This window comes from Geotrypetes seraphini, chromosome 3, assembly GCF_902459505.1.
Source record: "Geotrypetes seraphini chromosome 3, aGeoSer1.1, whole genome shotgun sequence".
Taxonomy (NCBI): Eukaryota; Metazoa; Chordata; class Amphibia; order Gymnophiona; family Dermophiidae; genus Geotrypetes; species Geotrypetes seraphini.
This window is the reverse complement of record NC_047086.1, coordinates 241,564,989-241,582,346: the sequence shown is the minus strand read 5'-3', so window position 1 is coordinate 241,582,346 and position 17,358 is coordinate 241,564,989. Positions and strand designations below refer to the sequence as shown.

At 43.5% G+C, this 17,358-nt stretch overlaps 1 protein-coding gene across 2 annotated transcripts in view; it reads right to left on the bottom strand.

The window, feature by feature from the left end:
* Positions 1 to 17,358, bottom strand: part of NUP43 (nucleoporin 43) — a 78,053-nt gene that overhangs the window by 23,860 nt on the left and 36,835 nt on the right. For both annotated transcript variants that reach the window (XM_033936591.1, XM_033936590.1), the window contains exon 5: positions 9,255 to 9,390. In XM_033936591.1, coding sequence (XP_033792482.1) covers positions 9,255 to 9,390 — 136 coding nt within the window. The remainder of the gene's footprint in view (positions 1 to 9,254; positions 9,391 to 17,358) is intronic.

Below are 17,358 nucleotides of genomic sequence, written 5' to 3'. Positions count from 1 at the left end.
ACTGAGAAATACTTTGTTAGTGGCTGATTATGGCAGATATGAACTAATGCACTACCCTGCTCATAAGAGAGCAATATGAAGATTAGTTGAAAGCATGATTTGTTATATCCACCTAACTAATCAAGTCAGTTGGAAGAAGGTTTCTTGTTAGTTATAAAACTTACCATGTACCAGTGATGTCATAATCCTTGTGATGTAATAATTCTACTGATACAGTACTTCTAGGACAAGTTAAACCCTGGTATCATAAGGCTTTGAACACTTCTAACTTTTGGTCATTTGTGTGTTTCGGGAACATGTTAGATTAGGACATTATCTGAAAAGGTAAGATGATATTTCACATGTTTTGTTATTTTTAGACTATACCTACAGACTTTTGTAGATTTATTTTGCTTCTTTGGCAATTTATAGTACATTTAGCAGTCTAGCAGCTAATGTCCCATAAAAACCTGAATTTTTGGTAGACTGTGATACTTTTTGTTGAATCAGTGCAGAGATTGATCAAAACTGAAGTCCTATATAAGCTATTGAGACTACATCTGAAGGAACCCATTTGGTTTCAAAGTCACAGGTACATCACCATTATCTTTAGACAATTCCTATGTTTATCCAATAAAAAGTTATCACAACCACAAATAATCCCTGCTATTATTAGAGAATTACAGAAACATTTCAAAGCTTACATTCTGCCTTAAACTATAAGATTACTAAAATATTTCAGTTTTATAAACACTTCAGACTGGCAAAGTAACTTTCAACTGTGGAATTTTCTCCATGAGGAATTAGAGATTATGATAGCTATTTCCAGGAGTTTTGACAAACAATCTGCTTGAACACTAGATCCTTGCTAATTTTAGAAGGGGTTAAAATGACCAGACCACAGAATAAATGTTGGATTGTTAGGTGAAAACTAAGTCAGTTTCATTAGAAGAGTACATGAACAGATTAAGCTTTAACAGCTCTACAAAAGTTGCTTAAGCACAAATGGGGCAGGTAACTGTGCTCTATGCCAAACAGATATGTACTTTCAAGACTTTTTTGAAAGGCCTACAAATCTTCCATTGCTCATGAGTGGGTTCTCCAGGCTTTATATAACAACCGAAACTGGAACAAAAACACCAAAAGGTGAGATGGAAGGGATTTTGTGGCCAGTGAACAGCTGTCTTCACAGAAAATCAAATTATTTATTAAACTGTAGTAGGTGTTCTCTAGGGACAGCATGATTCAAATTCTCATAAGTGGGTAATGTCATACGAGTGATAGAACATAAGAACTGCCATACTGGGTCAGGCTTAAACTAAACTAAACTAAGCCTTAGGTTTATATACCGCATCTTCTCCACTGAAGTGGAGCTCGACACGGTTTACAGAGTTTAAAAAATATGGGAAGAGAGAAGAGAAAGAGTTTACAAAGCATGGTCTAGCTAGCCCAGTATCCTGTTTCTAACAGCGGTCAATCCAAGTCACAAGTACCTGTTAGAATCACAAAAAGTAGCACAATTCCATGCTACTTACCCCCAGCAAAGGCAGTGGCTATCCCCAGAACTACCTTAACAGTGACTTTTCACCCAGGAATTGGTCCAAACCTTTTGGACTGCATTTACCACATCTCTAGCAATGCGTTCCTGAGCTTAAGTACACATCAAGTAAAAACAAATATTTTCTTTGATTTAAATGTATGTAAAAAAACTTATACAGAAAGTTCTTTCTGATAATTCACTTACCTATGGGAGGTGGGTGAGGTAGATACGTGATGATATGAATCCTGCAGTCCACAAAGAACATCTGTTACAGATGAATAACTGATTTTCTCGGAGGCAAGCAAGATTGCAAAATCAAGTGGGACAACATAGCTATAGGTTGCCTTTTACAAGAAAAAGGGGAAAAACAAAAAGGTTCTGCCAGTGGGCAAATATCAAAACTGTTTTTGATGGCACCAAGTTTCCTCTTCTCTTTTTGGGGGTGGAAAAAGTGCATCTTATGGAGCAAAAAATATGGTAAATGGCAACTTGGAAATAAAAAAAATGGGCCCTAGGATGGATAAAATTGGATCCTAAACCAGAAGAGATTCCCTAGGACAAACTGACCAAACCAACTTACATCAGGAACCTCTTATCAAAGAAAAACAAGATATTTGTGTATATGATATCTATGTTCTTGTTCTGCAAATCTCTCTTATAGAGAGAGGCTGACCTGAAGTTAGCTACTAACATAGCCATGGTTCTAACATTATGGACCTGACTTTATAATAGTCACCTAAGTAAGAAGGTCCAAAAGGCCCCCATTTATACAGGCAACATAGGTGTCTATCTATGCTCCAAATTCAGTCCCATTAGTTCATAAATATCAATCAACACTTTTGCACCTGCCACAAAGCAGGTATAAGAAGTGTGCATGCACTCTATCTCCCAAATTCTATATATGATGCTTTCAGTTACGTGCACGTGGACGAAATACCCAATGGAGGATCTGCATCTTAAATACAGACAACACAGTAAACTCTATTATAGTGAAATCTTAAAGAATAAAAGCAAATGTATCAACAAGACACTTGAAGTAGGGAACAACTTGATCAATGTTCTAAGCAACAAGTTATCTATTATGAGCAAAACTTTGACAGCTGAAGGCTTCCCAACCTATTCCAATAACAAGGTGATCAATCTGTTCAGTGTGTCCCCTAAAACAGTGGCAGACTTCAACCCCACAGAGGAGATATTCTTGTGATCAAGAATGAATGACTTAAAAAGCAACCAGAAATGGGAAAAATTTCAATTAGTCACTTCCCTAAAGGTGGAACAAATAATAAAATTTCTAAATTCCTCAGCTGTTCATCTTGACAAAGTTCCATTTAAAATTCTTCGGTCCCATAGTAAAGAAATTGCACCAATCATCAGCCACATAATAAATCTTTCTCTGATAACAGGGACAGTCCCTGATTGCACAAAGGAGGCTGCTGGTAAATTCCTATCATCAAAAAAGGTAAAATCACTGAAGGAAGTTATGCCAATTTCCAACCCATCTCTAATCTGCCTTTATTGGCAAAGACTTTAGAAAAAACTGACCTAGGGCAGCTCACGGAATACCTGGAAGATAATAAAAATTTCTACTCTCAGCAATCCAGATTCAAAAGTCATCATAATACAGAATCCATTTTGTATTCCAAATGACAAAATCCTATGCAAAGCTGAATTGGGCTCTGACGCTTTATGGATTCAACTCGACTTGACTGCAGCTTTTGATACAGTCTCACATCCTAAACTCCTTCAAAGACTTAAGATGTTTAGTTTGTATTCTACCGTCTCACAATGGTTTTCCTTTTACTTCACTAATCGTTCCTGTTCAGTTCACTGGAACAATGAAAGTTCGGAAAACGGACACATCAAATCGGTCAAGTCCTTATTATCACCAACTCTTTTTCAGTTTGTATCTGGTTCCTTTAGCAAAGTTATTAGAGTCCTGGAAAATCAAATTCTACATCTTTGCAGATGATATACACTTCTCACTCCGTATTCGCGGTTTCAGCACTTGACCGATTTGAAATCCCAGGCCTGAGAGATATTAAACTACAACCAACTAGAAAGAGAGCCTTTTCAAATGTGAGTCCTAATCTATAGAACTCCATACTTCAAGAATTCATTGAAGAAATCCCCTACCTTTCCTTCCGGAAACAACTGAATCAACTCTGTTCTACCAACACTATGGAACCCTTTGCATAGTCTTATGTTATCCTTTTGTATGCCTATAGTATTCATAGTACACCTCTTTCTTCTCTTCATATTTCTCTAGCATATATTTAAACTAGTCTTTAAGCCCGTTACATTAACGGGTGCTAGAATATATGTCTGTTTGTCTTTCTTTCTTTTTCTCCCTCCCTCTGTCTTTCTTTCTGTCTGTCTCTCTCCCTGTCCCTGTATCTTTCTTCTTTTCTTTCTGTCTCCCTCCCTCCCGCTGTCTGTCTTTCTTTCTATCTGTCTCTCTCCCTGCCCCCTATGCAGCAGCATTTCTCTCCCCCCAACTTCCCTGTGCAGCAACCACAGCAGCATTCCCTCCCCTCAGTTTCCTGTGCAGCAGCATTCCCCCCCCCTCCATTTTTCTGTGCAGCAGCATTTCCCTCCCCCACCCCACTTTCCTGTGCAGCAGCCACAGCAATATTCCTTTCCCCTCCATGTGCAGCAGCATTTCCTTCATTAGATGGGGCAGACTTGGTGGGCCCTTTTCTGCCATCATTTTCTATGTTTCTAACTTAAGTGCAATAATCTTCCCTTATAATCAGGTCCACCATTAATCTACAGGGTCTTGGCTGGGAGGGGGAAGAAAAGCATGCACATGTACCTGTTGCCAGCTCCGCAGTTTTAACATCCGGTAATCCAGACACAAACACTTCCACCAAGCCCCACACTCCATTCTCTTCCGCAGCCATGAAGTAGAGGGGCGGGGACAGAGGGGAGGAACCACGGTTTGGAGGCGTACTGTAAAGCGTAGCAGCAAAGGCACTGTCCACAGCCGGCAAGGTCGTACGTTGGGGTGAAGCGCACTCTGCACTTGCACCTCTCACGGAATATTTTTGCTGAAGGACAAAGTTTATTTTTTAGTTCAAAGCCACCGCCGCAGCTCCTCTCTCAAGCTGCACCGTGTTGGAGAAGGCTTCCGATGCAGGCGGGGATTGAGAGAGGAGCCGCGGCGGCGGCGGCGGCTTTGAACTAAAAAATAAACTTCGCAAAACAACTAAGTTGTTTTTGTTGTTTTTTTTAAATGTGCATTATAGGTTGTTGCTTTATCGAAGCATTACCAGGCATCTTCCACAAATTGCCAGTTCTGCAGGCTAGGAACACAGACCCTAGATTATGAGTGACAGGGAGACTCGGCAATGGAGAGGGAAGAAACCCAAGACACGGATAATTCGAAGGTAAGGTGAATGTATTTCACAAACCAACCGGCCAAAGTTTATTTTTAAGTTTAAAGGTGCCGTGGCAGCTCCTCTCACAATCGCCGCCAGCGTTGCGCGGCTCGTGAGAGGAGCCACTGCAGCGGCTTTTAACTTAAAAATAAACTTTGGCTGGTAGTGCCGTTTTTCTTGGATGGAGTTCAGCTCAAGGTGGAGAGCAGGGAGGCCAGCAGTTTCCAATTTGTTTGGTGGCCACGGCAAAGCTAAGCGCACATGCGTACTCCTGCCGGCCACAGACCTACAGATCAGGGATCACGCCGGTAAGAGTGCGCATGCGTGCTTAGCGTTTTATTATAGTAGATACTTCTTACATAGATACTATAATTAGTGAGCCCACTGGGACAGAGAGGGACATTTTCTAATGACTGAAAATGTAACCCTAATTTCTAATGTATTAGTATTGTAAACCACATAATACTCATTTACAAGTGGTATATCAAATATAATAAATCCAATCCAATTAACAAGTCAATTAGCCCCAATAATTGGTCACTAACAAGCATTATTGGCACTAATTAACACCAATTAGAATTTACGAGCACATCTTTTTAGGCATATTCTAGAAAAGTGAGTGAAACCAAAAGAAGGGTGTGGGCATGGGAGGAGCATGGATGGGTCATGTGCATTCGAAAATTTATGCACTGTTACAGATTACAATATACCCGATCTGTGACTAAGTTAGGCACAAGGATTTATGCCAGGTTTTAGATGGTGTAAATGGTCTTGCCTAAATTTAGTCACAAGCCCCAAAGCTATGTGATGTTCTATAAACCGTGCATAACTTTAAGACACACCAATAGCCCTTATGCCTGCAGGTGTCACCTATATGTCAGTACAGTAGGTTTCGGGCGGGTTTTGGTAGGCTCACATTTTCCACCACAAGCTTAGTAGTTAAAGTGGGATATGGGTCTGGGTCCCCATTTTTGGTGTCCACTGCAGTGAGCATCAGGCTTCTCCAGAGATCTGCTTGCTGCTCTATCAGGACTTCCCATACCATCTAAAGCTATCATACAGATAAGTATGCACTGTTTCAGTTCATATCTTTGGAGGGATGGTAGGAGGTAGTAACCGAGTGGGGGGTCATACCTTCATCCCTCCAGTGGTCAGTTTGGGAACCAATTTGGTACTTATTCATTATTAAAACAGGTCTAGCCTCAAATATCCAAAATTGTGCCCTGGACGTATTCTTAAATGTGTTATGGCTGAAAAACATCCAAATCATAAGCCTGCCATAACCACACCTTCAACACAGCCCCTTGAGATTTAGATGAACTACAGGCAAATGACACAGAAACCCATCTAGAAAACAGGTTTTGAAAATACTGGTATGACAAATGCATGCCACAAGAGAGATTGCTGCAGCTGCTTTGATCTCTAAGGCCAAAGCTTCAAACTGCCTTTTAAGGACCACATCCACTCTGTGATCCTGTGTATCATTTAATACTACGCCTCCCTCACTTGGCAGGACGTGTGCTTGGTTACCTGAGCAACCAAGGAATCCACCTTAGGCTGAGCAAACATCTGTTGACACTTCTGTATTACTACTACTACTATTAATTATTTCTATAGTACTACCAGACCTACATAGCGTTGTACAGTCACAAAGAAGAAGAAAACAGTCCCTGCTCAAAAGAGCTTACAATCTAAATAAACAAGACAGACAAACAGAATGTCAATGGTAACGGTTAATCAGCTGGTTGAGTTGGTGGGCAGAAGAGTAAGGTAGAGAATGACTTGGGGACAAATTTGTCCCTGTCCCCACAGGAATTCAATTTCCCCGTCCCCATGAGTTTTCTCGCTATCCCTGCCCCATTCCTGTAAGCTCTGCCTTAACCACACAAGCCTCAAATACTTGATTTTAAAGTGTTTGAGGCTTGTGTAGATGAGAATGGAGCTAACAGGAATGGGGCAGGGACAGGAAAATAATTCATGGGGGCAGGGACAGGAAAATTAATTCCCACAAGGATAGAGAAAAATGTGTCCCCATGTTATTCTATAGAGTAGGGTTAAGGATTGAAGGCTATATCAAAAAGGTGGGGTTTCAGTCTGCTTTTAAATAAGGGAAGGGAAGGGGCCTGGCAGACAAACTCAGGTAATTTATTCCAGGCATAGGGGGCAGCTAGATGAAAGGAACGAAGACTGGAATTGGCAGTGGAGGAGAAGGGTACAGCTAAGAGCGGCTTATCTGAGGAACAGAGTTCTCTGGGAGATGTATAAGGAGAGAGGAGAGATAATGAGGGACAGCAGAATGAACACACTTGTAGGTGAGCAATAGGAGCTTGAACTATATGCAATGGTGGATAGGGAGCCAGTGAAGTGATTTAAGGAGAGGAGTAACATGTGTAGCGAGGTTGGTAGAAGATGAGTCATGCATGCACAAATTGCAAGAGGGAGAGACGACACTGTGAGAAACCAGTTTGAAGTAGATTGCAGTAATCTAAGCGTGAGATTATGAGAGTGTGAACAAGATTATGGGTAGTGTGTTCAAAGAGGAAGGGACAAATTTTGGTGATATTGAAGAGAGCAGAAGCGACAGGTCTTAGCAGTTTGTTGGATGTGCGTAGAAATGAGAAGTCGGAATCGAAGATGACTCCAAAGTTGCGAGCAGAGGAGACTGGAACATTGACAGTATTATTTACTGAGATGGAGGAAGAAGAGCAGAGGGTTTAGGAGGAAAGAGGAGTAGCTCAGTCTTGGACATATTTAGTTTCAAATGATAGCATGATATCCAGGCAGCAATGTCAGCCAAACAGGCAGAGTCTTTTTCTTGGACTTTAGGTGAAATTTCAGGTGTACAGAGGAAGATCTGGGAGTTATCAGCTTATAGGTAATACACTGGAAGCCATGGGAGGAGATTAGGGCACCGAGGGAAGAGGTGTAGAGAAAGAAGAAAAGAGGTCCTAAGACCCTGTGGTATGCCAACCACTAGAGGGGTAGCAGCAGAAGAGGACCCACCAACACATACACTAAAAGTGCGTTGGGAGTGGTAGGAGGCAAACCAGGAGAGGACAGATTCATGGAATCCAATTGAGGACAATGTATCAAGGAGTAAGCTGTGATTAACAGTATCAAAGGCAGCAGACAGATCAAAAGGAAGAGGATCGAGTAAAGGCCCTTAGATCTGGCCATGAACCAGTAAGCCACTGCAAACTTTAGTGAGGGCAGTCTTTGTGGAGTGTTGGGGGCGAAAGCCAGATTGTACAGGATCGAGAATCTGTCGATTTGAAAGGAAGTCCAAGCAGTGACGGAGAACAGCACACTCAAATAGCTTGGATATGAAAGGAAGAAGGAAGCCATGATGATAGTTGGATGGGCAGGTGGGGTCCAGTGAGGTTTTTTGAGCTGCAGCTACAGTCTAGTCATTGTCTTCGCTACCTTTAAAGAGCCCTCAGGAGCAGTCCAGTGCTCCGTGACTAAAACACTCATATCAGGATGCCAGCGGAAAGACGTGGGCTGTGCTCTTACTCCACTAAAGACAGAACACTGAGTAGAAGGAGCCTGCTGGAAGTCTAACTGCAGTTCCCGAAGGCTTGAACAGCCAGCATATTCTGGAATCCTCCCCTTGATCAAGGGCCACCACTGCATCCTGCGTACTTACTCCTCTTTACAACCCTAAATTGCCCAAGAGGGAAGACTCACTCTGTGACAGCAAGGGCATACAGACAGCAAAAGATTCAAATAGTCACATTTTAGGAGGCCTGAAATGTAAACCATTAGATGCTACCTTTAAATCTTGCAATAGTGTTTTAGGATGTTTCTGTTACTAGAACACTGGACAAATAAGCAAGTGAAGTTAATAGAGTTCCTGTAAAACTTGGCTCCCATTTCACAGTCTGGGTCACTACATTTGTTGCCAGATTTGTACTTTTTGTAACCTGTGTAATGCTTTTAGGTAACCTGGCAAAAACAGCATTAGAATGGTCCAAGTGACAGAGAATCACTGCCTGCATTCCTCAGTTATCTCTACAGCAACAGTTTGTGTCTTACAGTGATATCCACACAAAAATATAATGCATGCAAGAGATTTGCATATAATGGAGGTGACAGGCATGCACATCTCTCTCATGCATGTTTGTTAGTGATATTCTGAAAATCCGACTTGGCCTGCAGACCTCCTCAGATACAAATCTCAGGACAGGTTTGAGCACCCCTGTTCTATATTGTCTTCTTTATTCCATTTTTGTGCTGTATAGATTCATGAAGCATTATAAAAGGAATATACTAGCAATCTACATGGTTTACACCAATCTGTCTAAAGGGAGAAATACTTCTAGTCTTACAAAACCATGCTGCTAAAATTTAATACTTACAAGAAAAATATTTGTGATGGCTCATTGCCTTGCTGCCTGAAGTCCCACATTTTCAGCTGTCCAATGGAATTCACAGTCATAATCTCAGTGGTACGAAGAAAAGTCACTGCGTGGAGAGTGCTGCTGTCAGCATTATCTATAGCAAAGATAATTTTTTATTATGTATGTTTGCTAGGGTACCTGCTTAGGTTTTAAGTGGGCTGTAAGTTTTTTAAATAAATAAAGTTATGTAGAAAATCACAGGAAAAATATATAGAGAAATTCTACATACCTTACAATAAAACTGTACCCTTGTCTATGAGCTTCCATCCATCTGAATTATCTGAAATGTTACATTCTCGTAAATAAATCACACCTTAACAAGAAGAGGTTTATGGTCTCAAAAGATTATGCATAGCAACATCTTGAAAGATTAGGTTACCTGGATAATCTTTCTGTTAATCCTCTCAAGAGTTTGTATACATGGTGATCAATCCATATCCAAACTGGACTTGCAGAAGTGTGACTACTTACAGTTTTAAGCACTCCCACATGGAGGTGGAGCCCAGTGTCCCCTTTCAGTTACATCCCAAAGCAATCGAGCTCCACTAGAATAGAAAACAAAGAAGGGGTGAATGGGGAATGACCTTCAAATACATTATACAATTCTGTTCTGCTCTGTAACTTAGAAACAAGAATAAGAACAACAAAGAACAGGAATTTGTAAAAAAAACAATGAACAAGAATTTGTAAAAAATACAACTGTAGAGAACCAACCTGCTGAATGCAACTAGCACTAAGGAAGCCAGATGCTGAAGAATACACTTACATATATAAGCTTTCTTTACATACAGCCACCTTAGAAGAAGAGCTCCAGGCCTGATATCTAGAAACATCCGAGACAGAAAAGCAGGTGAAACAGAATACACCAAAGGTTCCTGAGAGAATTAGAGAAAGATTACCTGGGTAAAAATAATCTTTCATTCTTTTACATCCACCTAAGAGTCCTTATGTATGATGATGTATCAAAGTAAAGGCTGACATCTAGGGAGGAATAGAAGAGCCTGCCCATAAGACCGAGGACCCAAAAGCAATGTCCTCTCGAGCCGCCACATCTGTAAAATATGGAAAAAGTATGCAGAATAGACCAAATAGCTGCTCTACAAATCTCTGTGGGATGAACTGCCCGAGACTCTGCCCTTGAAGAGGAGACACCCCTGATGGAATGTGTCTTGAGAGAGACAGACGGCTGTTTACTACAGACAATGTATGCCGAAGAGATGGCCATGTGAATCCATCTAGCTATAGAGGCCTTGGATGCTAGCCTTCCACACTGGGACTGGCTGGTAAGCACGAACAGATGGCCTGAAAGACAAAAATCATTGGTTCTTTCCAAGTACAGGAGCAAAGTTCACCTGCTTGTCTGAATCTGTAGACTGAAAAGCAGGAAGACCAATCTCTTGGTTGACAAGGAAATCAGTCACAACCTTTGGAAGAAAGGAGGGAACAGGACAAAGAGTGACATCCATTTCCGTAAATCTAAGGTAGGGCTCCCTAAAGGAGAGAGCTTATAGCTCCTAGATACGTCGCGCTGAAACAATGGCCCTCAGAAACAGTTTTGACCATGAGATCCAAAAGAAAGCATCTCCAAGTGGCTCATATGGTGAGGCCCTTTAGGACAACGTTAAGATTCTATGAAGGGAAAGGATGTCACAGCGGGAGCCTGAGCTACAGCACACCTCTCAGGAATCTTATCACATCCAAATGAGCAGTTGGCAACACTGCCAGGAAACAGAAAAGCTCAGCAATTTCAAGGAGGCTACTGCAAAGCCTTTCTCCAGTCTGGCCTAAAGGAAAGCCAGGATAACCAGCACAGGAGCCTATAGTGGCTCTACCTAGTCCTTTTCACACTACAGTTGAAAAGTCTTCCAAGCGTTAGAATAGACCACCATAGTAGATGGCTTCTTAGCCTGGAGAAGAGTAGCAATAACCATGTTTGAATATCCCTTGTGGATCAGAGCTTTGCGCTCAAGAACCATGCTGTTAAGACCAAAGTGCTGTAGATCGTTCATGGGGACTGGCCCCTGACTCAGAAGCCCGCAATGAAGAGGCAACTTGAGGCTTCTGTTCCACTGCAGATGTACCAGGTCTGCAAACCACGGTCAGCAAGACTGTTTTAAATATAATAAAATGTCATCGAAAAAAGATTTATGTGGCTCTCCCAATTCCCTATACTAATACCCACTATGTGTGGGTCCTTCTAAATCTTGATGGCCAACGGCTCACTAGCAAGCAAAAAAAGAAGAGGGGGACAAAGGGCATCCGTCGGGCCCCACGAGCAAGTAAGAATGGGACAGTAAATTGGCCGTTCACTAGTAGGCGAGCCTGTGGGTGTAAATATAAGCAACGGATCCAGTCTTGAATTCTCCCTTCCAACCATATTTACTCAGAACCCAGAATAGATATTGCCATGATATACTAGCAAAGGTCTTTTCCATGTCAAGGTCTACATTAGCGGCTGTGCTCCCTCTGCCCCGCTTAGGTTCAGTGCCATCGGTATCCTAGTTAGACTCATAGAGGTATACTGTCCGGGGACAAAACCCACTTGGTCTTCATGTATTAATAGTGGCAGGAAAATGTTCAATTGCTTAGCTAGAAGCGCTGCCAAGAGTTTAGCATCTTGATTGAGAAATGAAATAGGACAGTAGGAACCCACTTGTGAGGGATCCTTACCTAGCTTGGACAACAGAACCACATAGGCCATATTAGGGAGCCCCAGGCCCTTATGATGACAAAAAGCATTGTATGCAGAACTCAGCGCAGGAGAGACGAGGTCTGACATTATTTTATAATACTCTGGCCCATATCCATCCGGGCCTGGTGTTTTGGTAAGTTTCAAGTTCCTTATACCATCTGTAATTTCTTTGCAAGTGATGGGGGCATTCAAAAGACTAAGTTGATCCCAGGACAGCCTTGGTAGCGAAAGGCCCTGGTAAAAGTGTTGCGATTCTGACTCATAAAAGGTTGCTGTGAATATAACACCTCATAATATTGGACAAACTGTTTTCTAATTTGCTGTTCATTAGTACAGTATATACTTTCCCTTGAGTGTCTTTAATGGAAAGTATAACCTGGTTTTTCCACGTAGGTAGAATCAGGTTAGCTAGTATTTGACCTGCTCGGCTCCTCCCCCTTCCCAGTATAATTTGTACTGTTGGTAATAAATATCCCATGCTGCGCTTTGCATGAGGATGGCATCTAGACTCTGCCTTAGTTCTTGAAGGTGACTTACCTTCCATGTCATGCTAGAAAAGTGCTTTCTACTTAATATTTGGAATTCTTTGGAGAGGGCTAGGAGTTCTGGTCTCCTGCTTCTTTCTCTTCCCCGTCACATAAGCAATGATAAACCCTCTTGGTACCATTTTAGAGGCCTCCCAAAATATCACAGGATCAATATCTGGTGTATAATTATTATGATAATAGTCCATCCACTGCTCCTTTAGGTATTTATGGAAAACGAGGTCCCTATATAGGTAGCTAGAGAAATGTCAGCTTCGCTCGGAAGGATCGGACGTGATCTGTAAGGTTAAAACCACCAGATAATGCTCAGATAAGGGAACCACCAAGATACTTACATCAGCAACTAGGGATAGCAGTGATGATGAGAGCAAAAGGTAGTTCAAGCAGGCATAAACATTATGGGGGTTAGAAGAAAAAGTATAGGTGTGCTCCATCGGGTGCAAGACCTGCCAAACATCCAGGAGTTCTAACTGACTAGTGAGAAAGTTCAACCCTTTAGCTCCATGATCCCCAGGACATTTTTTTGCCAGGTTACAGTCAAGCATGGGGGTTGGCCATGATATTGAAGTCGCTTCCTCGAAGATCAGCTTATATTCAGGGTATAACGTCAGTTTAGCCATGAGGTCTGAGAAGAAACGATGATTATACACATTAGGGGCATATAAATTACAAAATATGCCATTTGTGGCCCCAAAGATCCCCCAGAACTATCACATATCTGCCATCTTTCTCTTGAAGAAATCTTATGAACATGGAGCGGCAGTTGTTTATGAAATAAAGCACACCTCACCTACCCAATCTCTCTGCAGTTTGCTATGTTCTTTGTTGGTGAGGTGTGTTTCTTGTATGAATGCTATATCCACTCTTTCCCTCCTAAGCCAGTTTAAAATCTTTGTTCATTTTATAGGGGAGTAGAGCCCATCTACATTGAGAGTAGGTAGCTTAATACCATATGTACTTGAATATAAGTCGATCCGAATATAAGTCGAGACCCCCTTCCCCCCCCCCCAAAAAAAAAATAATAATGGTTGACTCGAATATAAGTCGGGCGGCTTAACATTCAAGTGTCCTGCCCCATCAGGCTCTGTGCCAAGCACTCTTCAATCCTCCCTTCCCCTATCAGGCTCTGCACCCAGCACCCTTCCACCCTCCCCTCCCCTATCAGGCTCTGCGTCCAGCACCCTTCCACCCTCCCCTCCCCTGTCAGGCTCTATACCCAGCACCCTTCCATCCTCCCCTCCCCTATCACGCTCTGCGCCCAGCACCCTTCCATCCTCCCCTCTCCTGTCAGGCTCTGCGCCCAGCACCCTTCCATCCTCCCCTCCCCTGTCAGGCTCTGCGCCCAGCACCCTTCCATCCTCCCCTCCCCTGTCAGGCTCTGCACCCAACACCCTTCCCTCTCTCCCCTGTCAGGCATTGCACCAGCCCCCTTCCTTCCTTCACCCTCCCCTATCAGGCAATGAAACCAGCCCCCTTCCTTCTTTCCTTTCCCCCTTCCTTGTCAGACTCTGCACCCAGCACCCTTCCTTCCTTTCCCCGTCAGACTCTGCACCCTCCCTCCCAGGCTCTGCCCCTGCCTCCCCCTCTGCCCTAGCCTCACATGGTACCTCATCTTGGCGATCCGCGGTGGAGGTGCAGCTGGCGGGAGCAAACTTTCCAAGTTCCTGCCTTGCTGCTAACCAGCTGCCGCGAGTTCCTTCGGCAGCTGAGCAACGCGAGCAGGAGTGCGATTTGGCGCTGTTGCTCGGTACTGAGAAGCATCCTTACTGCCTCCCGCAAATTCTTAGTACCGAGCAGCAGTGCCAAATCGCGCTCCTACTCGTGTCATTCAGCGGCCAAAAGAACTCGGGGCAGCCAGTTAGCAGCAGGGCAGGAACTTGGAAAGTTCACTCCTGCCCACTGCACCTCCACCGTGGATCGCCAAGATGAGGTACCGTATGAGGCTACGGCAAGGAGGCAGGTGGGGGCAGAGCCTGGCAGCGGCGACCTTAAAAAAAAAATTCTGGGACACCCATTTTTGGGCCAATTTTTTGGCCCAAAAATCCTGGTTTATATTCGTGTATATACAGTAAGCTTAACCATGTTCTTGATAGGCCAAAATTCTGTGCAGGCAAAAACATCACATCATATTGCTTAGGTTGAATGGTCCCTGAGCTAATCCACCCAAACCCTCTCTCAAGCTGTAGGTGTTGCTCTAAAAAGAGTGCCAAGTATTGTAAAAATATCATACTGAATGGATAAACTCCTCATTACCTCAGACAAACAGGCACACAACAATGCATTTATCGCACTCCAGACATACTTCTCCCAACGCACTCCCCCCCTATCCCTCATCTCCCAAGAGGATCCTTCCCCCAGGTAGCCCTGATAATCCAGAAACAATAATAAAAAATAAAAAACATAAATGGTGACATATTAACATAGTGGGGGATCCAGCCCCTAGCGACTGAATGTGTTTTCTGGTAATAGCCCCATACAAACCTTGATGAAAGCTAGAGGGAGTGCCCCGCATATTGGTGCAGGCTATTAAAGCCATTGAAAGATAGCCTTCCAGATATTACGCTCACACTCCCCACAAGGGAGAGTGCAACTGCAGTCCATGGGTTCTTTGGAACAAGTCCTAATGAGGAAGGCACCTCAATCAGTTAGTGACAAGGGCATGCAAAAGACTTGTGAACAAGAGGTTGCAAAATCACAGGTGAAGAGCAGCATTGGGTCCAACCCGATAGCACTGTGATGAAAAGCTGTAGAAGCAGGCAGGTTTAAATACCAAATAAATCCAGTACCTAGAACTTGAGTATCTGATCTGAATGGAGTGTTACACTCCCAGGTTGATTTGTAGTCAATCAGCAGTAGCTGGAGGATTTCCAAGCTCAGACTCAGACCGGTTAACAGAGACCAGAAATTTCTGGGCAGCCACTTTATTAGACAGAGTAAAAACCTTGCCTTCCCTCCAGTGTTCCCTCTAAGCTGCGCTGGCGTGCGCTGGCGCACAAAATATTGCCTCGCAGCGCACAATGTCACGTCACAGCGCACGGCGTACGGAGATGGCAGGCCGCGGCGAGAGGAGAATCGGGCGAGTTGGCGCTGGCGCCCGATATTTTTAGCGCACGGGGAAAAAATTTTGCTCACACCACCCGCCCGCTTAGAGGGAGCACTGCTTCCCTCCACACTCGAAGGCTGGCTGGGTATACGAGAGTGAATTGCACTCCCTTCTTGTGGAGGGAAGTACAGATGGGCGCCATTTCCTATTTCCTGCCATTGTGTTGCCACCCGAGTAGAATAATCATTAAATAAAAGCAGGCATGCTCCCTCTAATTTTCTGTATGCTTTCAGAAACTGTTCTTTTTCAGGCCAGTTAACATACCCAGCTATTGCTGCTCGAGGTTTGGTGATATTTGCTGGTTTCAGTCCAATTCTGGTGAGCTCTTTCACAAACAAATGTGGTGGCTGAAACTTGCAGGCCCAAGTGTTCTGGTAGCCAACTATGAAAGATGTTATGGAGATCAGATTTGGATAGGGACTCCTGGAGGCCCACTACCTGGAGATTGTTGCGTCATTGCTGTTTTTCTTGTTCCTCGAACCCGTCTGTGAGAGACACAATTTGTGCCTGTAAGCTCTCCACTCGAGTGTGGACCCGCCTGAGTGTGGCTCCACTCATTCTGAGATACGTCGTTCGGCCTCCAGAGGGCGCCAAAAGTGGGTGTCGAATTTCTCATTAAATTCCATCTACCACTGATTGTAGCTTGTTCAAGCAGTCTTCTAATGCTTTGGTAACCATATGGGAAATTTCCAGGGCCCAGTCATCAACCTGGGGAGGAACCAGTGCTGTGGTTGTTGCCATCTTGGGTTCTTGCGTGCTTGCCTTGCACTTTGAAGCTTTTGGAGTTCTTGCGTGCTTGCCTTGCTCTTTGAAGCTTTTGAGGTCTTTGTGGGCATTCCTCACTCCTGGTGCCCCAAAAAGTAAGCAGCCTAACGCAGCTCACTGGAAACACTTGGCAGAGGAGTGTAGGTGCTTCAAAAGTAGTAGTAGAGGCGGCTTTTTTGCAGATTTTAAGAACGTGCCGCAAAGCCTGACAATGCACATCCTGCTAATTCGAGCGCATCACATGACCCCCCCCCCCCCAGATTTGTTTCTATATTAATACCTTTCAAGTATTTAAATACCTGTATCATATATCCTCTGTTTCTCCTCTGGAGTATACATATTCAGGTCTTCCAATCTCTTCTTGTACATCTTCTGGCACAAGCCCCAAACCATTTTTGTCGCTTTTCTCTGGACCATTTTACATCCTTAGCCAGATATGGCCTCTAAAACTTAACACGGTATTCTAAGGTGGGGCCTCACCAATGACCTGTACAGGGGCATCAACACCTCCTTCTGCTGTTTATGCCTCTTTCTATACAGCCCAGCATCCTTCTGGCTACACCCACCTCTGTCGCTCTGTTTCATTGCCTTCAGATCCTCAGACACTATCATCCCAAGGTCCCTCTCCCCATCTGTGCATATCAGCCTCTCACCTCTCAGCACATACAATTCCCTTTAATTTCTACATTGCACTTCTTCGAATGCCAAACATTAGACCTCTCTTCTAACTTTTACAGATCGTTTTTCATGTTTTCCATTCCCTCCGAGGTGTTCACTCTGTTACTAATCTTGGCATCATTCACAAAAAGGCAAACCTTACATTCTAACCCTTCAGCAATGTCGCTCTCAAATATATTGAACAGAATCAGACCCAAGACTGATCCTTGTGGCACTCCACTACTTGCCTTTCCTTCCTCCAAACAAATTCCATTAACCACCCACCTTTTGGTTTCTGTC